This window comes from Plectrocnemia conspersa, unplaced genomic scaffold (assembly GCF_051122295.1).
Source record: "Plectrocnemia conspersa isolate PC_06_02 unplaced genomic scaffold, ASM5112229v1 ptg000011l, whole genome shotgun sequence".
NCBI lineage: Eukaryota > Metazoa > Arthropoda > Insecta > Trichoptera > Polycentropodidae > Plectrocnemia > Plectrocnemia conspersa.
Genome location: NW_028277175.1, coordinates 21,543,228 through 21,567,013, shown reverse-complemented (window position 1 = coordinate 21,567,013; position 23,786 = coordinate 21,543,228). Strand labels below are relative to the sequence as shown.

At 31.6% G+C, this 23,786-nt stretch overlaps 1 protein-coding gene across 2 annotated transcripts in view; it reads right to left on the bottom strand.

Moving 5' to 3' along the window:
* Tusp (WD40 superfamily protein Tusp) overlaps nucleotides 1–18,997 on the bottom strand; it is a 44,737-nt gene extending 25,740 nt beyond the window's left edge. For both annotated transcript variants that reach the window (XM_088196811.1, XM_088196812.1), the window contains exons 1-2: nucleotides 18,790–18,997; nucleotides 2,023–2,187 (exon numbers count right to left, since the gene is read on the bottom strand). In XM_088196811.1, coding sequence (XP_088052937.1) covers nucleotides 2,023–2,187; nucleotides 18,790–18,885 — 261 coding nt within the window. In that variant the 5' untranslated portion in view covers nucleotides 18,886–18,997. The remainder of the gene's footprint in view (nucleotides 1–2,022; nucleotides 2,188–18,789) is intronic.
* Between the last annotated feature and the right edge of the window lie 4,789 nt (nucleotides 18,998–23,786).

Below are 23,786 nucleotides of genomic sequence, written 5' to 3'. Positions count from 1 at the left end.
AAAAAGCTCTATAATGTAGCTGTTAAACAACAAGCGCTCTCAGAAGCCCTGCTTTTAGCTAAATCGCCAAGTGGCTCTTTTGCGTAATATTTATGTTCTTTGTGTATCATTTTTGTTAAATGTTAAATAAACAAAATACAGATAGTATCATACAATTGCATATCAGACCGAGTGTCACTCATATAACAAACACGAATCTACTAATCACTGATGAGAGCACGTGACACGACGAGATATCAAGTTTCTCATCGTCTGCGAAAAACAGTACGTTATTTTATATTATTGCTCCGTAATCTTTTACCCCGCGGCACATGACCGAAGAACGTGAGGGCGAAAAATTTATTATGAGGGGGTGGTGGGTGCGAAAATGGAAAACGACCGCGCAACACGTTCTTTTGGAAGCATAATCCCGATTTTAGCTTCTCGGTCACGTGATAGTTAATTTTATTATACATTTTCCCATCTCACGCTGGTTTCGGCGTCGCATTGTGAGATTTTAGACACGGGACTACGCCAATGCAGTTGTTACGGCCGATGCTGCGCGACAACATAATCATGTATGCAAAACGTAGTGACGTCAGAGACGCCAGAGTAACCCAAGTATATTTTTCGACATTGCCAGATTTTAATTAAATAGTTAGTTGTATTTTGACTTCAACGTATGAGTTTTTTGTAGCCATAAAGTAGTCTAAATCGGGTTGAATTTTTAGATTTGTAGATGGACCAGATTTGATATAAAGTAAATAGTACACAACAGGGTGCTTCGCTCATTCACTTCTCAACCCTCGGCTAATGCGATACTTCAGGGCGGAAACAGAAATCTGTTATTTGGCAACTTTAAAAGAACATTGCAAACAATATTTTTTTACTGAAAAAATATTTTTCAGGTCGGTTTTATATTGAAATAATTATATTTTCAATAATCATATTCCAAATTGCTTTTATTTTGTATTAATAATATTATTAAAGAAATATATATTGAACTTCAACTTTGATTCAATTAAACAATGGAGAGACACTGCCGCGCAGTGCAAATTTTTTTAAAAGTGTAAATGTTAATTAATACATCATTATTCTCTTGAAATAAAATACCGTGGCACAATTGGCCGCAAAGCACAGAATTTATTTTTGATATTTTATTCATATAATGCAAACTATGAGAATAATTTTATTCGAGTTATATATATGCAAATTAGATAATATTGCAGTCAACATCTTAGGTCTAGAAATATAAATAAAGTTCTTCACTTAAATTTATAATAGAGCCGCAAATATATTTTTGTATTAGCAGAAAAAAAATATTACGATCTTGGTTGAGGTGTTTTTAAAAAAATGTTTCTATGCGAGGCTTCATCCGTCGTTAAAACATATCAAAGAAAGTATTTCAAAGAATTATAATTAATCTCAAAGCTTAAGTATACACTGTTGATGAAAATGGAGCAAAATATAATGGAAAATAAAATTGCGACTCAAAGGTTAAGGTGTCGCGTTATTCTGTAGAATTATCGCTCAGGCGAAAATAACATTTGAAAAATAAAGAGATAAAAGGGAAGGCAAATACACGAAAAGCGCGTCAATAATATTTCATTAAAAGGGATTTTCAGTGTCACGCCGACGTAACACAAATATTTGATACTTTGATTAATAATAAGTTCAAGTAGTACGAAAAATATATTTTCACACTGCTAGATTGTATTTATATAAAGAAACTTACTTTATTATCAATTATAATTTATTGAGAGAATCGTGTCTGGTGAAAATATCACACTTTAACTCAAACAAAACTTATTGACCAATTCCACGGAACAATGGATGTATTCATTCCACGACACGAAATATTAAACAAATAGAAACGTCAACGCGTAGTTTACGCTTCACTCCTTACTTTCTGATAATTCGTTCGACAAACACAATCAAGTTAGACATGTTTTGAAATTACTTATTTACGCGATCCTTCAACTTTTAATAAAATTGCCTAGTTACAAAATGTATGCTAAGGATAAATATTAAATTTCAACTTACATCGGATCGATGCCCTCTGAGATTATAGTTGGTTCTGAGCGGCACTTCTGCGTTCTTCCTGCAATGGCTCGACGTGAACGTAACGCCGACGATCCCTCTCACGTTTCCCGTAGCCAGCCATCCCTCTTGATAGTAGTTCGTCCTGTTCAACTTCCATCCTTCGTCCTACGGAACAAACAAACAAATAAATTAAAGCTCTTACTTTAATTATCAATATCGCTAATTGCTCCAGCAAGTCATTAGTTACAACACAATAAAACTTTCGCTCCTTTGAGAGTTTTCCGGTCTCGCTTCGGAGAGAGTTGGGGATAAAAAAATGAGGGTCGCTTCAATAGAGAGTTGCGTCGAGTAGAAACATAGACGGCAAATGAGTAATTAAGTGTCTCATATCCCGTCGATATCCTGGAATAAATTGGATCGAACCGGAATAGTGTCTCTGAGGGGATTACGGCAAATCTACGCGCAATAAAAATGTATGTAGTATGTATAATTTTATTTGATTGAAATCTGATTTTAAATTATTCTCCGGCTGTAAAATGTAATTATGAATTTGAAGTTATTTTCGCGAAAGGTACATTAGCAAACTCGGATGGATACTAATATTAGATTATGAAAATTTCATTCATGAATATAATACAATGTAATGTATTTACAAAAGAAAAGTAGAATTATATTTCACGGGTATAAATAAATTATAGTAATATGATTAGGTATTATATTTTAATTTACTCTTATCACGTATAAAATTAATTTGATTTAAATATGATTTTTAAATTGTAATTCTAAATTAATTTATTTTATACATTTAATAGTAATAATTAAGATCATCTACTAAAGCGAACCTATTATTAAGTATAATATATAATAAAAAAGTTAAGAAATTAAAACAATATAAAAACACAATATAACTATTTCTATAATAGTCATAATTTTAATGGAAATATCATATAAAAATAAAATTCTGCGAAAATTATACATATTATTTTAAATATTACGCCATCGATTCGCATGTGTGACAAAATCGAATTCGATAAGTTGCGCGTTACTTTAAAAACGAGCAGATTTATTTGTGTTTCAAACGTTACACTAGTGTGTTTTAAATATTAAATTCGACACACATCTAATTTATTTTAATTTCGAAACACATCTAAATAATGGGCATCATTTAGTGACATTCTGTTTAAAATGATTATGTTGAACTACTCTATCGGAAAATTACCTGCCTATTCCATAGATCTATACATGAAATAAATTATAAATGAATATTTTATCAACGGTTATTAAACGTAATTACTGTATACGTTCTCGCAGTTGAAGGTATCGTAGTTATTGATTTCTTAACTCTATAAAATATACGCCTTGAGTTTTTTAAATTAAATTTTATTATTTTTTATAAACATCTAAATTCTAGACACATATAGACATACAATGCGCGTTTGTGGTTATCCCATTTTCAAAATAATTTGTTTCGAATACGATTCAACACGCACGAGTAGACCATAACGATAACGTGCGACGTCTCGTGGTGGTATTTTTTTCTTATTTGATATATCTACTTGCGTACAAAAAACAAGGTGGGCTCAATTTTTCGCCTCGAATCTTCTACGCGAAAGTGTGAATGATTTCAGAAAATTCATACATTTAAAAAAAAATACTATTTTATTTTAAATAATCCAAAAAATATTAAGTAATGTTTTTAGGAGTTAAATATTATTATATAATTACGCGTGCTATTAAAAACATTGATACCATATTTTAAATAATCTGATTTCTTAGCTTTCATATTAACTATGGACCATTGTTATCAGTATTGATTTAAATATATTAATTAATAAGCTGTAAGATAATAAATTCACAATAAAATAGCGAAAGTGGTGATTTTTAAGCTCCACTACTGTTGTTTATCTTACAAAATGAGTAATAATATCAATTTCTCTTATTAATATATGATGTAAGAAGAAACGTTGAACCACATTTATTGTACTTACTAATTGACTGATATTAAGCTGCTGATGAATTTTGACACATCAAAATTATGCAGTATAACCCGATCGAGCGATTAGTGATTCGTTTCGAGGGGCTTTAATTCAGAATTTGTCTTGCTTAAGCCACGACAAAAATAACTCCGATTTTGACATAACAATATTGTAGGGTATCAAAGGAGCTACTAAGCAATAAAGGACCAAAAACTAAAAAGGTACATGCATTAATTAAACAGCAAAATATGTAAGGATGAAGTGACTCGGCGAATATAATATAGGAGTAATTATAGACATACAAAAAAAAATACAATATAAATTGCAAAATATAAAGGTAATTACGATTCTGAATGTGTAATAAAAAATCAGATCAGGTGAAAACAGTTATGTGATCTGGGGCTAATATTAATGTGACTTCAAGCCAATCAGGTCCACTATAGATCACATACAACTGCTGTTTCTTCTCGAGAATTATGTTCAAGAATTTATAAAAAAAATGCCAAATAAAGGATTCTCATTTTTCGAAAAATTTTCATAGAGAAAAATATAATTATGACGAATATTTTTATTTTTTTACAACTGCTGTTTTTTATACCGCTACATAAGGAAGGGTGGGTCCGTGCCAAATGCTTAAAATATATTCATGTTTTCTTAAAAGCTTTTAGTAATGATCGAAAGTATTTGAACGGCAAAAAATGTATACAATTTTCTCAACTACTCTAATCGGTATTATATTTGCTTTGGTAATCTAAGAACTATATTAATAATCAGTTAAAAAAATCGCTCCGCGTGATAATCGGCAGATTTCAAAATTGTATGGGGGCTCTTCGCAGAGTTACGTTATAAAATTTGCCTGTCAGCGAAATTACATATATCTTTTTTCCAATTTCCAATAATATCTTTTTTCCAATAATCCAAAGAGGTTTTTTTATTTTTATTTTGTTCAAAATATTAAAAATGTTAGATAGTAACAGATGTAATTGACAATTTTCTCTACGATTAGAGTATAAATACGAGAGCCTGAAATTTATTCCTAATTTATTCGTAAGCAAGTATTGAAAACCCGATCCTTTTATGAATCGAAGTAGATTGAACCGTTAAGTTAACATATTTAAAATATAGATTAACGTTTTTTTATTAATTAAACAAATATGCGATTTTTATTTGCTTTTACTCCTTTAAACGCCAGCGACTTTTTAGTGACTCATTTTAAAAATAAATATAAAATACATTGTTTAAAAAAATAATTTGTAAAAATAAAAATAATCAGGTTAGTATATAACAATAACAATAAATTTAACAAAACATGCGACAGCTCAAGCAATCTGTGCATTCCGGGAAATAATCCAACCGAAACCTTCCCGCCACACGTGTGAAAAACACCGAGCGTTGAGGCACGCATAAATTATATTTCGGTTAGGGTTAAACCCTTTGCGCTCGACCCTGTCGGCACTCGAGAACTCATCAATTTACTCCCCTGTTTATCAAAAGGTGCTTTTCGCGCGCCGCCCTTGCGCGGTTGCGATTTTCGTACATAAATCCGCTTTACGGCGCGACAACTTTTCAATCCAGCTACCGCGTTTGACCGTAAAATGTTACCAGCTGATGTTTTTACGAGCGACCCAGGGGCGGATTGGTACGGGGTCGCTATATCGCCAAAGCGGTTTACTCGCGGGACGACGATTGGCGATTAGAACTGAGAAAATTGTCGCTTCGTTCTTCTTCCCCAATTGGTCAATGTTTTTTTTTTCAATTCGTTGCAACATTAACACATAATAAATTAGACAGACTTTCAGTTTTGTGGTTACTACATACATGTAGATATTGTTTATGTCTGGTTAACTCATCCACTTTGTACTGATTTACCCCGTTGGGCTTACGTTTGTCAGGTTACACCGGAAGATTAATGTATGTAGTATATATTGCTTGTAAATATATACGTATGTATCATATATATAATAAGATACTGTAAAATTTTATAAAATAAAACAATACTCTCGAGCAGTTTATACATACATATATATAAAATATTTTATTTACAAAAAATATTTGTGTACTTTTTGTTGATTAATAAAAAGTAACTAAATGAAGAACATACAAGCAAACAACTTTATTTGCTTGTTATTTTTACTAGACCATATTCGAATAACTATAATAAATATTATGAACATACAAAATGACAATAGATTAAACGAAAAATATCTTTGTTAAAAAAAATAATGCGACGGAGCCTTTCTTTCCTTGTGCCATTCATATCACTGGTATAAATCAAGTCTAAAAGCTTCCGCTTGAATCAACACAAGCGAAGCGGTAAAGAAAAGGATGTAAACAGATTTACTGTTCGTAAGAAAAGTTTTCTGCTATCAAAACGTTAAGAGAACCTTCGTAATCAGATTCTGTTTGTGATCGATGTTTTCAATCCTTAGCATTCAAGGTTTTCTTCCGGTTTCTTGCCAATTCCACAACTGGAAAGCGGCTACTTTTTCAATTCAATTCTTCGCACTTTCAATCGTATATTTGCATCTTGGCAAAGCGTATCAGTTTTGACGATACCGTATAGAATCGAAATAGTCTCCCGCCTAAGCTTCGGCTAATATAATAAGCAACTAACTGCCAACTTAAAATCCCCGGTGCCGTTTGAGCCGACTCGAAAATTAATTACTGGAAAGCGACGACACCACAAGTTCTCCAGATCTCGCTTGCTGCATTACCTAATTGAATGAAATCTTGCTCATTATCCACAATCCCGCAAGAGTTGCCAATTAGCAACGGAGCAGCTCCGAGAGTATATACTTCATATATAATAGGATTATTTGTTGCTTCTGAAAAGCGCTCACCCAAAAAAACAATCGCCCACGCCACGTGCCCGACTGGTAATTAATTAATCTGCAAATCTCCACGTGTCTATTGCTTCCGGACGCGTTATTAATCGTCGGTATAATAACTGAATTATTAGAGCACGCAGACCCCCACGGGATTCGAAACCCTTTAGCGAATATTCACAACTCGCAAAACGCGACCCTTGCGAGTAATTAATTTGGACGGTAAGGGATCGAAATGGGCCCCGAACTTGTTAGTAGTAAATAGCCTCATTGTCTTTAGTAGAATCAAGGCGAGATATCCACCACTATAAATCAATAGCAACAATTAATATTCACGGAGTAAAAGGTCATGGGTAAATCTATACAAAATAAGATCACATTATCCTGGAGTACTATAATCTTATGCATGAATAGATTATATTAATAATATAATCTATATATATTATAGACTGTAAGTCTGGGAATTGGTGACATCTATATTATTAATTATAATATTCATAAGCAATAGATGTCACTGCAGCTGGGACCAGTTTTTTTTAATAATAATGCATTTTTATAAATAAAAATTCGAGTACCGCTGCCGGGGCTCGAACCCGCAACCTCAGAGTTACTAGTCTGAGACGTCACGGATTACGCTATTCTGTCCTTGAGTTGTAGTTTAATTGCATTGAAACTTTTTTTGTTACTTGACTGTTAAACTAGCAACTTATTGCTTTGCATCCCAGTGTACTATCAATACAATAGTATGCAATAACACCGTAGTGGCGCATTTAAGAGTGCTTTCAGCTAATCCCTTCATTGCATACTAATGGCACTTTTAACGCGTAAGTATTTTTGTATCATGGTCTGCTTCAATAAAAGCTTTGGACCTGATTTATACCTGTCTATTCAATAGATAGTTCTTTAAAAAAAATGTCCAGTATAACATATGGTATTCAATTATGAAGAGGTACAAAAAAATACATACTGAATCCACACAGAGGCTGTCATTTAAAAATCAGAAATCATCTGATTTTTAAATGATAAATGTTGCTGGCAACGCGAGACAACTATGTAGGGCTCCAGTGAGACTCACTAATTCTGAACGTCATTAGGGGTCAACTATAGATGACATTTTCATAACAATTAGATGACATTTGTAAGAATTTATAACACGGACACTACGGTGGGACAAATTAAAAAAAAAACACACTTTTCCGTTAAAGGTGCATAGGGATAAAGTACTATTAAATTAATAAACGGTCCTCACATTATCAATTTTTAACGTATGATTTAAAAGTTTTTATTCACTTGCATCCATTATGAATAATTAAACTTCATAAACTATCAATAATTACACTCCAAGGACCAGGGGGTGAACCTTCGCAATGGATATTAACTGTCATATGATGTGAAACTTTCATGTAATAAATAAATTAACAAAGGGTTAAGGGGAATGGGCGTATGTCTGATATATAGAATTTTAACATTGAAGTATTTACGCCCACCCAAAGAAAACATTGAACAATTTACTGGCTTATTTACTTATCCGATTACCGCCTAATTGACTTGGATGTCGAAAATGCTTTTCTTCGCTACTTATTTTGATTTCTTCATCTATAATACAGAAAATCGATAGAAGGCAAACATAGGTCTCAAAATAACAAAACCTCCCTTGTTATTGACAAAGCCACACACACTCACAAGTATATATATATAATAAATTGTTAATCTGTAAACGTGCACAACAAAGCTATTACGTCATCATAATCCAAGAAGCCTCGGCATATTAAACATAAATCACACGAGACTTAATAAAACAAGACTATAGGTCAAAATATGGTTCGATAACCGTTAAGCTGAAGGTCGTAAAGGCGCACCGAAAAATCTGCGTCTCTCTAAATAAAAACATGTGTACGCTACAGGGGTGAGGTTCGGTCATTATTACCACCGGATTGGACGCTGACCTCTCCTCCCACTGCTAAAAGGGGCCCTTTGATCTCGATTTATCTCCACGCGACCAGGCTGTCCAAACTAATCACCGTCTAAATCCCACCCCCGCTTTAACTGCCCACGAACGTTAATTGGCCTGCGTTATAATTTAATCGCCCTTTTGACAAGAAAAATATCAGAGCGACATGCCAAGATTATAATATATGTATGTATACAATTTTATTTTTAAATTAGAATTTCTGTAGTATGTATAATAAATGAAACGGGCATACGAGCGAATTACTTTGCACAATCTGAAAAACAAAAAAAAACCCTCTTCTTTTCCATCCCATTTTTTTACACATATAAAGTGAAAAGAGACACGATTTTAAACACGCGCGAAAAATCCTCATGCCGACGCAAGAGGATTTTTCGCGCGTCGTAACTAAGGCGCGCGTGTCTTGAAATATTAATTTACGTATGTGTATACTTTGCTTTAAAATTTTATTTCTTATTTGGATTCTTTGTATCGCAATACACATTATTGTTCATCTATTATAAATTTGAATTATGCTCATTGTAAAAGCTGTTTTTATGATAAATGAGCAACAAGATGCAGATCATGAAACAATTGGAAACGATACGACATACTGAGCCGATGATAATACGTACGTAAATATCAACACAGTATAGTAAAATCGACGTAACGTCTCCATATCCGGCGTCAAATGTTCGAATTCAATGGCGGGGTGAAATTTTTATCGAGGTCAATTGCGAGTCGACACTGCGCATAATTTTCCTTCCTGAAAATATCCTATTTTCGCGAACACGCTCGTATTAAACTTTTTTAATATCTGACTATAACAATAAACACTTTTATTGATATTAAAGAAGTCCATAATAAATGAGATATATTTTTTTATGTTTGTTCATAAACCGCTTTTATATTAAAAAACGTCTCGACGGAGACGAACAGTATTTATGTGGGTGGTGAAAATTATTCGCGAATAAACGCTTGTCGCAGCTGCTGCTTGGGAAAACTTGCGCGATTATATTGTTTACTATACAATAATACAAAACGTTGTATATGTACATCATGCTACATTAAAATATTAAATATACATTTCGCATACATCCATCATAATTACTAACGTATCGTTTGATGGCAAGTAATTATGGAGATTAATATTTTTGGTAAATCGTTCATTTGATTTATTATATCAAAATGAAATTAGACTTTTTAAGTGCTAAATCTAATATTGTTACATCCTCTATAAAAACATCATACCCTTTATTCCATACATAAACTAACCATTAATAACATATTTTATGTATCAAATTTAATTTAAAAAAAAATAGTTATAACCTAATTTTGATTGCATTGTGTTGTACTTGTAAGGTCAATGCAAGCGACAATTGGATTCTATTGGGTCAACGATCAATTTTCCACTCGATTGCGCGTGGATGTGAATGAGAAACAATAGTGTGAAACTAGGTCGAGAAAACTCCTCTTATGCCATTATCCCCGAAAGACGAGAGCGCACTTGAACCGAAGCTGGATAATTGCCAAGACATTGGATACGTCGCCTATGCGACTGCATCGAATAATCGATTACAACTTACGCTGCCGATGCTGATGATAATAATAACGTTGCGTTCGACGACCTTTATTTCACGGCAAGGGAAAAACGCACACAAGAGTACCATTCAACAGGTAGAATGCTTCCATTTCGGTTTTAGACCGAATCGAGTACCTAACAAAGTTTCGCTCGAAACTTTGCTGAGGGTCTGCGAGATGAGATTTTATCTCGAAGCTACCGCTTTGAAGAGCAGTAGTAAGGATATAAACATAAAAAATGTTTCAGAGATCCAAATTCAATCTAAATCACAGAACGATGTTACAGTCGACGTCATTTTGAGGTCAAATAATACAGATGGAAATTAAATGTTCAATCATGCACAAATGCCATGTTTCAATCAATTTATTTATGGAAACACAACCGCGCACATTGCTCGCTCGAATAATATTCAAACCTCTTTATTTTTATATAAATATATTGAATTGCTTTTAATATAATATTATATTAATACAATTAATAGACTTATTTTTCAAGTGCGAGTAATGTCGACTAGTGTTTTTAAAACTATAAAAATATCTCGTTTTAATAGAATCATCGAAACAATTATATTTATAAAACAAAATAATCTTTTGAATTTAAACTTTAATTAACTAGTATCATACCCGTTGAAATATAAATGGAACATACCCGAGAGTTATATATTATATTATAAATAAACTACGATTGTTTTCTATTGTATATTTTTACTAATGCCATAACTAGATTTTTATGTGGTCCGTACGCTTCATAAGATTCCCATGTCATCTGGACGAAGTACCGTTACACGAAAGAGCATGCTTTATCTCTTTCTTCGTTGCATGCAACACCACTCCCACTTTAATTTCTAGGGGATCGGCGTCAGTTCTGGATTGTTAAATGAATAAATTTGATTAACCTACAATACCACTAACTTCATACCATAATTTCACTACTTATGTAACTGATTTTTTTAATTTTGTGCAGGATTTTAACGATATTTTAAATAAATATAATTATTATAGTCATTATTAAATGTATTCCTACTATTTTTGTTTCCAAAAGCAATAAAATATTTATATTTAATATAAGAAAAGAGCATTATTATATAATAAAAATAAAATGGTAAATATTTCTTTAGAAGCGCAGTGTAACACCCCTACGGTGTATGGCTGAGAGGCAAATAGTAGTGGATTCTAATTAGAATGTAACGGTAAACCGTCGAACTCGATAGGGAATCTTATGATGCGGTCCGTACAAGGTTTTGTTTTTGTGTTACTTTTTTTGTAAAAAATCACAATATAACGTTCAAAACCAATACAACAAATATGTGTTTTTGTAAACAATATACATAGGTGTATAAATATTGATACTTCTTTCAAAATTATGAAAAATAATTATTGACAGATAGTCAATCTTAAATTATTTATACTTAGTTATAACTTGCTATAACAATGGAAACGGCAAGTTTGATATTAGTAGTATCCAACTTATAGCTTTAAATTTCACATCTAAGCATATTTAAATATTTTCTATATTAATAGTGAGATCTGCAATCGATTTTTATAAATAGAAACAATCATAAGATTATAATATCCATCAAACATATTTGAAATTTAAATGCTCGAATATATTGTTGTATTTACGAAAAATAGCCGTTTGTTAATTTTATTCATAATAACCGACATAATAAAACGCAAAACATAATGTCATCTTTCAACAAACAAATACGTATACATTTTAAATATTAACATGTACATAATTTGTTTGTCGCATGTTACGCAAAGATCTGAAAACCATGTATTTTCTTTTCACTGCAGTATTAAACCTTTATCGGCGTTGTTGGTTTTAATTGCTTTATGTTTACGTTTGTATTAGACTATATTTTATGTAAAACTGCGTTCACGCGATATTTTTGCACACATTCTTCCAAACGAGTTAAACTGGGTCAAAGACCACATCCGCACGTAAAACCTCCATAATTCCAAGGCCAAAAGTAAGCGGAACGCCTTGGGGGAGAAGGTTTTGGAAAAACATTTGTCCCACACTTCGAGTAGCTGTCAAGACGAAAGTAAATCCGGAGAGAGAAAAAAAGGAAAAGGCGCCGAGACGGTGGGTGAGCATCGCGCCGTAAAACGCGGGACACTTTGGATTCGGCGGTCTTTTTTTCCCATTTCCCATCCCTTGCGATAGAGGAGATCTCGCGTTTTCTCACTCTCCGCGGCGGAGCAGCTCTCGCGTTTTATTATTTTTGTTCGTCTCCTCTTTCCTCGCGTGGCAGCTGTCCGAGGCAGTAAGGGTTTATAAATATTGTTCCATTCCGACGGGTCGAGTGGATCTTTTGTGTATAACGACGACTTATCTATTAGTTTTACTGTGGCAAATTTTAATATAGATAAGTTTTGCGCATTTTATATCCAACAAAAGATTCAGTTCAGATTACTTTATACATTTTAAAATCTAACCATATCATAATATATTAATTGTTAATCAATTCCAATAATCTTACAATAATTAAGCTGTTCAATAATAGTTCTGCTACAAAGAACTTGATTTATACATAGATTTACATTTGCCACATACTTGCTTGATATAATTATTTACATATATATTCATAATCACTGTCGGCAGACGCTAGTGGATCAACATCACAGTTTTCGTCCGCTTCGTTCCATGGTCACTAACCTCTTAAGCATTTTGAATGTGGTGAATAAGTTCCTCGATTCTAAAATCCAGGTCAATGTAGTATATTCTGACTTTCGAAAAGCATTCCACAAAGTTTGTCATGAATTTCTTCTTCAAAAGTAAGGAAAACGTGGCCCAGACAAGTATTTCACTCATTCTTGTATACCTCAAGGATCCAATTTATGTCATCTGCTTTTTTTTCTTTATCAATGTCATACATCCGAATATTTATTTTTAAGGTTTGAGTACCTTCGTAACCTTGAGTGACTTCGTAACCAGTGGGACGCTTAGTGGAATCTAGTTAGATTTTTATTATATTATATTACAATTGCGACAGACGATAAATGGCGAGATGTTTTCTCCGAGCGGTGGTGAAGAAGCTGGCGCAAGGATGATGTCCGTGGGAGGTCCTCAAAAGTCTAGTAGGTGACATGGTAGCGAGTGTACAGCGGAAGTTGATCCCTCTTTGCTACGGTGGTGCTCGTATGGAGGAGTTTCTCTCGGGATGTGAGCGCCCATGACAGTATGTTGTCTCTTCGAGTGGCTGCTGGTGACTACCTTCTCATGCAAATCTTGCTGACCAATTACAATTATGCAGCTGCAGTCCCTTCTTAGAGCATCGAAATAGGTTTACCATGGTCGTATTTCATTTCAACAGGAATCTTTTGGATCCGGTGATTTATTATATCCGTGACCGTTTCGCAACAAATAAATATTCTCTTAATGACTCGTGTTATTTATGCGATTTTCTGGTCGTAGCGAGGGCTTTATGTGGTCCATCCTTTACGCTATTGTATTGTTTCAATATTAATGGATGATCGTTTTGATCCCAGTAAATTAACGCAAGTTTTGAGAAAAAGACCCTTTCAAATGTAGGCATCTGTGTGTGGTCGCCACATATTTTATGAACTGAAAATTTCAGTGTATTCGTACAAATGCAGATTCACTATCTTCACAATAAGATCTGAAGGATCAGTTTAGGCTGAGGTGATTTAAGTAAAAATACTTAACGTCAATGACATGGAAGTGATGTTCGAACAGGGATTGAGATTTTCTATGAATATCGCCGAAATCAGGCATCGAGGATGCTCGGCTTTGTTATGAGGAGCGCGTGTCACTTTAACAATTTATTGATTAGTTCGTTATTGTCTAGAATTTCAGCGAAGCGAAGTACTTTTTGTCGTTAAAGTACCAATTTATAAATACTAACAAGTTATTGATATATGCTATATAAATTTTGTTTGAAATAAAATATAAATAGCCACCTACTTATATAAATCATTACACTTAACTAATCAAATCATATTTTATGGTGCTTTTGGCGAAACTCCTAAAAAAACCGCTAAGATATTTTTCCACGCATGCATTTAAAGCTAAGACCTATTACTTGTATTATTGATAGTTTATAGTATATTAAAAATACTATTGGATGCATTTGACCTTCAGATAATATTCTTAAAAATATAAAATATTTTTTATTTACTTTTCAAAACAACAAAAGATTTTACATGGTTGTTTACCTTTTGTAAATATAAACGAATAATGTATTATGGTTAAAGCACTGTTTTAAAAAATAAAATAAAAAAATATCGACAATAGCTAAAAATAACAAGACTAAAGAAACACTGTTTAACGCTTATTTAACATCTAAATCAAATGATTTTATCAAATAAAAAACAATTTCATATATGAGTAATTTTATAGTTGACTACATTTAATTTTGTAATTAAATATAAATACAAAAATTAAAATTAAAATCAAGATAGAAAAAAATGATAAGTTGTATCAATATAAGTGTTTATTATGTGCATTTTAGATATTAATCTAAACTATGGATTAAGCCGTATGGTTTTCAAGTGGATTATAGATAGCAAAGAACGATCACCAAAATATGGTCACCGTATCTAAAATAAGAGAACACTAACGTCCAAGAACGTAGTGTTTTTCTTTTTTTTTTAAGTAGGTCATGACAATGGCAGTCGTTGGAGTGTTTCCCTGCCAAAAACACAATGCAGCCGTGTCAAGCGCGCTTCACTTGCTACAACTGGAAACAATGTGTCTTCTTTGAACACGAAGACTCCTTCACACAACTACTACTTTAAAAGGCTACTATACTATCTGAAAGGACGATATCCACTCCAGAAACATACGGTCGAGAACGGGAAATTTTCACGTTGGAGTTTTCCGGTGTAAATTTACATAAATTCCATATTTTATAGCCAATTGCGCGATAGTGAGAAAATAATTAAAAGGACTAGTACATTAGTCTTGCGAAACATTAGTGAAAAGCAGGGTATTAATAAATACCATTACATTTCACTTAAACTTAAAGGATAAGAATAAATATAAGAAACACCTATGCTGAAGTTAGTGGCGGGAGAAATAATATATTTTTGTGAAGTTAATCTAAATTTATTTCATACTTATAAAATGTTATTAGTATTATTTATAAGTCTATAAATATGAATCGTTTATGATAATTTAAAACTCCTTATAGAATTTTTTTTTATAATTCATATTTATATCAGGTGGAGTAAGAATACATAGTATTAGAAGAGTATTCAAGTGGATCCATTTATTACACAAATCCCTTTCATATTGTAGATGGGTAATCTTGTTCAGTTTCAGTCTCCATAATTACATTATATTCCGTTATACCAAGACTACGGCATCTAATTTAAGTTTAGCTCTTGAGTTATATATATTAAAAGATTCGTCGAGAAATTATGTAAGCCGTTTAGCACATTGATAATGACACTAAAAAAAAGTATTTTTATTTAATGAGTCAATAAAACTATCGACCTGTGTTATCTCGTAACAACGTTAAAATCGAAACTGGTTAAATTAAATATCAGGGTCGGATTAGATTGCGTGCATTTATCTTTTCGCGAAACGAATAAAAATAAAAAGATAATGGATATTATCGTAAAATACATTATATAAATAAAAAATACAATTTAAATAATTAATCAATAAAGAGTTGCATAAGTGGTATATATTATTTATAAATAAAAAATAACGATTGTATATGTACGTAAAAAAGAATACATAGAGATGATAGGAAAAAATATATTTGTATGTTTTATTATTATGTTTTAAATATTTAACTATTGTAAAGATTAGCTATTAAGCTAAATAAATTAATAAATAAATAATAACTATGAGTTTTAAATATTTTACTAATACACATACAGTAAAGATTTGACAAATTTTTCTACGTACATATGTTAGTCAATATGTAATGCTAAGGATTACTAGCAATAAATGTATCGAATTTATAATCGTGCCATACATTTTATAAACACCATTGTGTATAAATATGTACTAATAAGTTAAATTTCAATTTTAGCTAAAAAAAATCATATTAAAAAATGTATTTTGCCAAATATTTTTAAAATATAAATCAACAGTATCTAAAAAAGCAAGATCTTATCTCTATGGCAGAAATATTGCACCGTGCTATCCACTTTATGTGTATCACATTAATTTAGGCTTAAAGTCAATGATATATAAGTTACGAATTATTTTTTTAAAATAAGTTAGAATCGTGTAATTTTACATTTAAATAATAATCTTATCTTTGTGGCAAATACAATAAATATTGTTATAACCGCGAAGTATTGAGCTGGACTCTTTTCAATTCATGAACGAGAAATCAAAGCTAGGGTTTGAGCAACTTTTCAGTACACGGCGTTATAAGGCTGTGGTTGAGGCTGGTGCTCTTACTACCAAAGGCGAACGATATCGCAAGATGATTTTTAATTTGTTTGTAGCCTCAATTGGATAACTTTGACCTATAAAATAAGCGGTTATAACAGGAAATTTCCAGGTCATCATGAAGTGGTGATTCGCATTGACCGCACCGTCATATGATTTAACCCCACTTGATTTGTTTATGTGTGGTTACTTTAAATCGAAGATTTATGCTTACAATTCACGGTACATTCAACAATTAAAGAAGTTATTGCTGGTATTAAACAGCAATTATGCCAAATCATGTCATGTCATATGTTTTAATTTACAATAATTAAGCATATAGAATGAATTGTATTTCAATGCAAAATTGTAAATTCTTTTTGGGTCACCCCAAACAAACACTGGTTTTGGAATTTTAGTATTTGCAAAAACCGATCTTTAATTTTTTAAATAATATAATCTAATCAGTGAGAAAAATGTTAATTTTTAGTTAATTTAATACTTATGTAACAACAAATATATAACACAATAAACTAAACCCTATAAAAAATAAAATATAATAAACTAAGATAACTAAACTTGCTCTTATTCTATATTCAAAATTTCCTGAATTATAAGACTTTTCACTGGCATAGTTTTGTCTTTTTCAGGGTTATAAATAATAACTATAATTATTTTACTTATACATATATTAAATACTATTTCGAAATTTATTGACCATTATTAATTCCGGTTGTGCAAAAAAGACCGCTGGTTATCAAAAAGGATTCACTTTTTGTCGCACGTATTATATACGATCATAAATAGATCGATTCTGTGCGTAAAAGAAGCACTGAACAAACTTTGTAACGGTGATTTTTCCTGCGGTACCCGTTTATCAAACAAAACCAAATTTAATGTTATCAAAACATTACATTTTCATTAAAGAAATTAAAAGTTAAAATTTAAAAAAGGGTTTATTAATTTTTTTGCTAGCAAAGACTTTTAAAGATATTCGCAGTATATTTACACTATTTTTCTAGTCACTTTTCAATAATTAAACTACCATTTTATAAAGATTTTTTATGAGCATAAAATCGGTTTACTGTCAACGAATAATGCGGCTTTGTAAATATTGTAAATAGTAAGGGTCCTAAAATTCAACTTTGGGGAACACCGACAGATGAGGCTCATGGATTTAATAGAAAGTTTAAAATTTTAATTTCTAATAAATAGAAATAAATGTTTCAAAACTCGATTTAGTTGATCTGTATCGAAATTAAAGCATTTTTTCATCTTATAGAGTCTATAAGATGAAAAAATGCTTTAATTCAGTCTATAATATAGACTGTTAACTAAAAATAATCGTAGGGTCCGTGCCCGATTTATGAAGAACTATTATGTAAATATATACGAGATAAAAATTCACGTTTAAAAAGTCATTATATATTATTTTTCACTTCGTGAATTGTTCAATTTTTATTAATTTAATCTCCTATTTGTTTTTTTTAATTATTAAGTTTACTAAGATTAACTCTAAAGATTATAGTTTAATTGCCCCAATTTGTGCTAAGCTTTATTTTAATATTTTATTAAAATTTCAGCCTTAAATATCTTTGGTGGATTTAATTAATATTTGATTAAAATTCACTAGTATTTGTTACCAGTTTTTTTATTCATTAACAATCAAACTTGTAGGTACAGTGTAATTATTATTTTAATTATAATTTCAATCAACGACATTTTCTTCGTCATCTTTAAAACTACCGAAACGCGACACGTTTTTACCGAAATATGATGTTGTCACTTTTTTGTATTATATTAATATTTTTGAATTACTTATCAATATCAAAATACGATTTAGTTGTATCGAAAACAAAGAAAATGAATGGGTCATGGCCGGAAAAATAAAGATTCAGACATGACGCTTTTTATTTGTTATACGTTTGAATAAAAACAAACATGGCGGCGCTCGCTTAAATTTGACATTTGAATTTGTCGGAGAGTTTCCATATGAATGAAAATTTGTAAATGAATAAAAATGCATGCAAATGAAGGTCGAATCGGAAAAGTGTCTTGAGAGACAGAGAAGAGACAAACCTCGGGCAGCTCGTCTGGCACTTTGCCCATCCATGACAGCGACAGGATGGAGCAGTCGCATTTGGCACTGTTGTTCTGCTCGAAGTAGAGATGCATGGTTCGCACGTTCGGTTCGCTTGTCAGCTCACTTTGGCGCGCATGGTACTCGAGGCGCGGCCTGTGCGAGCTCCCGGCGCACGTCCGGCCACCCCGAGACGTGCGCGCGTATTGATTCACGACACTACCCCCACCCGAGCGCCCCGAGCGCCGAGGGTGGAAAGCGAGTTGCGCATCGCCGGGATTCGCCGCCATTTTCGAACGTGAAAACTCATAGACGATTTTCAAACGACTTCTTTTAAAAACTATATTGCCATATAAAATTATTGTCCTTACATTCAAAAGATTTTCTCGGAAAACAAACTATTAAGTAAATTAAAATATAAATTTCAAAATGTTACTAATAAATATTCATTAAGAACTTTAATTCATATAAAAAAACAAAAGAAAAAAACATATTTAAAAATAAATATTATTTTCGTCATCATCGCCTATTCTTCGACTTCTGCTGAATAAATACCTCTTCAAATAAACGCTTAAACTTTATTTTTAGAAAGAAGTGTAATTAAATATTGAAAAAATGTGAAATTTTTATGTTACCGAATTTTTGTGTTACTCCTGTTCTTACATGCGGTATTTCAAACAATACTAAGTAACGCAAGCGCCCTTAATTAGGTGACACACAAATCTAAGATCTTCCTGAATCTCCAGATTGGGTATTTTCCCTACAACTACTTGAAACGCTTACACACGTATACTCATCTACGCAGCTCAAAGGAATCAAACTTCAGCATAGTTTGTCGGAATTTTGTAAGAAATAAAAATATATACTATTTATATTCTCTTATGTATATGAATCTGAAAAAAACATTTTTGTATATTTTATATTAAAAGTGAGTCGGTTGCATTGTTAAGCAATCAGACGAGAGAAGCATACTCAAGGGTATTTTGCACTAGGGGATTATATCCTATCACCTTAGAAGCTATATTGCTTTAATATTATAATTTATTTTCAATGCTCGAGTTTTGTTCGTTTCCTTGGTCAACAATCAATCATTTATTACTACTTGTAATGCAGTCTCAGTGAAATGTTTTTCTCTGAACCCCGACTGTGGTTCACACGAAATGTTTTGAGAAATAATAAAGTTCATTAATTTTCTGATTACTACTTCTTCCATCTCTTTTTCCATACAAGGCAACATGTTAATTGATCTCATTTCCTCAACCTTTTTACTATTTTTTATTTTAGTTATAGGTTTAATAGTAGCAATCCTTAAATAATCAGGTATTTCTTCTTCGGAAAGTACTTTATTTACTAAATAATGTATTTTAGTTCTTAGTATTTCCTATGTTTCATTAACAATACGTGTATACATCCAATTCATCAGTACTGGTTCCTTTTTTTAATTTACAGATTATGTTACAAATTTCTTCTAAATACACTAATTTAAATTGTCTAAATTTTGCATTAAATGTTTCATTATTGTATTGTACAAATTTATTAATCTGAGGTATTGAATTCATAATCTCTCCTATTCTCAATGTAGTGTGTATTCGTTTTTTCTACTAGCATATGATGATCTTAATGTATATTTCCAGCAATTTTCATATTTATTATGTCGTTTCTCTGAGTAAGATTAATTTGCACTTGCCCCCTCCCCCTTGAATTCGGCCAGAAAAATGTATGTCATTTCATGAAATACTATGAATTTTAATGATATCAAAATATTAAAAAAAACGTTACTGACTGGCCAACTTTTCCCCACTCTCCCTGGAAAAATCAGAAATGACATCCCTGATTCCAAACCAGAAATTTTCGTAAAAAACTTCTAAAAAAACAATTTCGAATCTATCCCAGAAATATTTAAAAAATATATTTTCCCCAGTAGATATATATTTTTAACAATGAAAATATAATTTATCTGGTGATGTAGAAGTAGAATCTACATCGTAGATCGACAAAAGAGTATAAACTGTTTTATTGAGTGTGAGTTACTGAGAACCGAAAGTTTATGACGTTTTACAATTTTTTCAAGGACACTGAAAAAACTATGAATTTTTTTTCATTTACATATTATGGTTTCATTTTCGTTTATACAAGAAAACGCATATTTGTGCGAACTGTGAGTCTTTAAATATTATATTTTAGATGTCATTTAAATTGCTTGGTGGGGGGGACCGCAGCAACCAGGGCTCGACTTTTCTCTCGGTGACTCTGAATATATACATATATTGTAATACACACAACCAGTGGCGTAGCTAGGATATGTGCCGCCCAGGGCGATCCTTAAAATTGCCCCCCCCCCTATACATTTTTTGCAGGGTCATAAAATCAGCATTTCTAAAAATAATAAATGGGTTATTATTAAGATCTTGTTATTCGTGAATTCATATATGATTTAGTGCATTCTGGGTTAAGAACCACACTAGACGACCCCATCGCGAATATGCAGCCCCTAAGCAAGTGCCGCCCGGGGCGGCCCGCCCCCTCCGCCCCACCATAGCTAAGCCACTGCACACAACTATATATTCAAGCATACAATTCCGTAAGTATATATTATACAGTTTTTAATGTATAACTTGTATAGAAATGGATTGGTATAGCGCAAAATATTTTAGCTTTATATGTTTATTAACGATAATAAAACATTACATTTAACCCATTTAGAACGTTTTACACGTTTTAATAAATATAATAAAATTGTTTTTAGTTTTTGAAAATATTCTACAGTTACGCGTGCATTAGATAATTGTATCTTCCCCTTTCAAGATTTCACCAAGAATGCGACTCTATTTGTTCCCCCTCATAATGTTTAATGAACACCATTGTTACGACAAAAGTGGGGTGAAGAATTTTAGTATGGTTCTAAACTTGATGCAAGTTTATCTTTTATCAACCTCTTATGCGAGGATGAAAATTGACGCTATTCTATACAGTATCTTATACTGTAAATATCTACCCAGACTCTATTATTCTCTTTTTATTTAACGTTCACTTTCTATAGAAAAAAATGTGTTTGAATAGTAAATCAAAATAACGCATTATTTAGTTGAAAAGAAAAATAATTTAAATTTATAATAAAAATAGTAGTTAGTGATTTAATTAGTTGAGCATTTTATATCTTACTAAGAGGCAACTGATTATAAATACAACACAAAATCCCGACCACTGTAACCACTAATTTCAGCCACTATTACCTCTTTGCCAACATTTTCTGTTTAATTTCTAGGTTTGGAATGATGCCAAAAAGCGGTGTTTCCATCCCCGCAACTAATGAGAAGTCGGATACGAAAAACACTGTAATTTATACTATTTTTTGTTTGCAAGTGTGAAAAACTATATAGTTGAACTAATTGGTGATATTTTTTAATTAATCTAAATCGTTTGAACAAATCAATATTTACACTTATGACTTACAATAAAGAATAACACCATAACATTTAGTTATTTACAGATGATGACTTTAAATCACTTTAGGTAATTTCTTTTTAAATTAACAAATATAATGATCTGAAATTAATTATCATAGAAAAAATCGTATTAATTTGCCCTATACAGTATTTAATTTAAAAAAAGCTATTTAAATAAAATTAAAACTTGCTACTAAAATGTCAATCTGAAATATAATGATTCTTAAAGAAAATGATGCGTTATAAAATCGAATAAAAAAAAGTTATTTACTTTTGAATGTAATTTACGTTTTATAAATTGTTTCAATAAAACATTATTAAAATATAATATAAACATATTATACTAATTAATACATTGAAAGAACAAAAAAAATACATTTCAGTGGTTGTGGGACTACTTTTAAATTCATTGTTTTTCTTTTTCTATGGTTAAAAAGAAAAATCCCTTGGTATTGTACTTTATAGCAATCCACTTATAGGTGCCAATGGGAAAAACAAAATGATATCAAATTGACCACATCGACTATAAAAAAATATCCCTGAAATTTATCTATGATCATTTGCAGAAGAAACGTTTACGAAAAATTTTGAACTTTTCAAATTAAAAGGCACGTTGGTCAATATTAACAAAATGTGAGGAATGCAAACATATTCGCCTTTAGCAAAACCCGTTAATTTGTTGCCTTAATTACATTTAACAGTAATATGTTAACGCACAGCCTATATTCATCCATAATATTTATAAGCTCCAATTTGTAAAATCAAATTGTGTGGCGGCATTCCAAATGGTTCCTAAGAATAATAGAATTCCGTAGGGAATGGTACTGCTTTCTCGCTATTCATCACTGTATTGTTGAATTGTTATTTATTATTAAACACTGATTCTTACTGTTGATTGACTCGGATAAACTCGGCCCGACCTCCTACCTAGGCTGTCGCAAGGGACAGTCGCAGTCAGGAAAACCACCGTGAAGCTATTGATAGCCCCTAGCACCACTAATCAATTTAAGGAGATAAATTATATCAGGAATAAAATAGCAAAAAAATAATATCTGGAACTATATGGGCGTAGTTTCAAATTCAGTTTCAAAATTCGACGCAAACTTGACCTTGGTATCGTTATAGCAGCAGAACGCTTGTGAGTCGACAAGCCCGGATCTTCTCGTACAGACTTGTTAGCTTACGCGACATTGGCCGTCCGGTTTTCTTCGGTAATAACATCTAGGAAGAATAGATATAATAACTAAATCATTACAACGATTTAGTTTTTAAAAAATACATATCCTTGAAACTAAACAAATACATAACCCAAAATTAAAATAAATATTGAAAACTACATAAAAAAACATTAATTTTTAAAGACTATTTTTTACACTGGAAATCAATTAATGATAGTTTTTTTTATTATAAAACATTTTTTAGTATTTTTTAACTACAAATTATTGCAATATAAAACCGTTATATAACCTTTATAAAAAGGTTATATAACGGTTTTATATTTATACTAACTTTATTACACTGCTCTACCCGGGATAGATTCAATTTTTTCA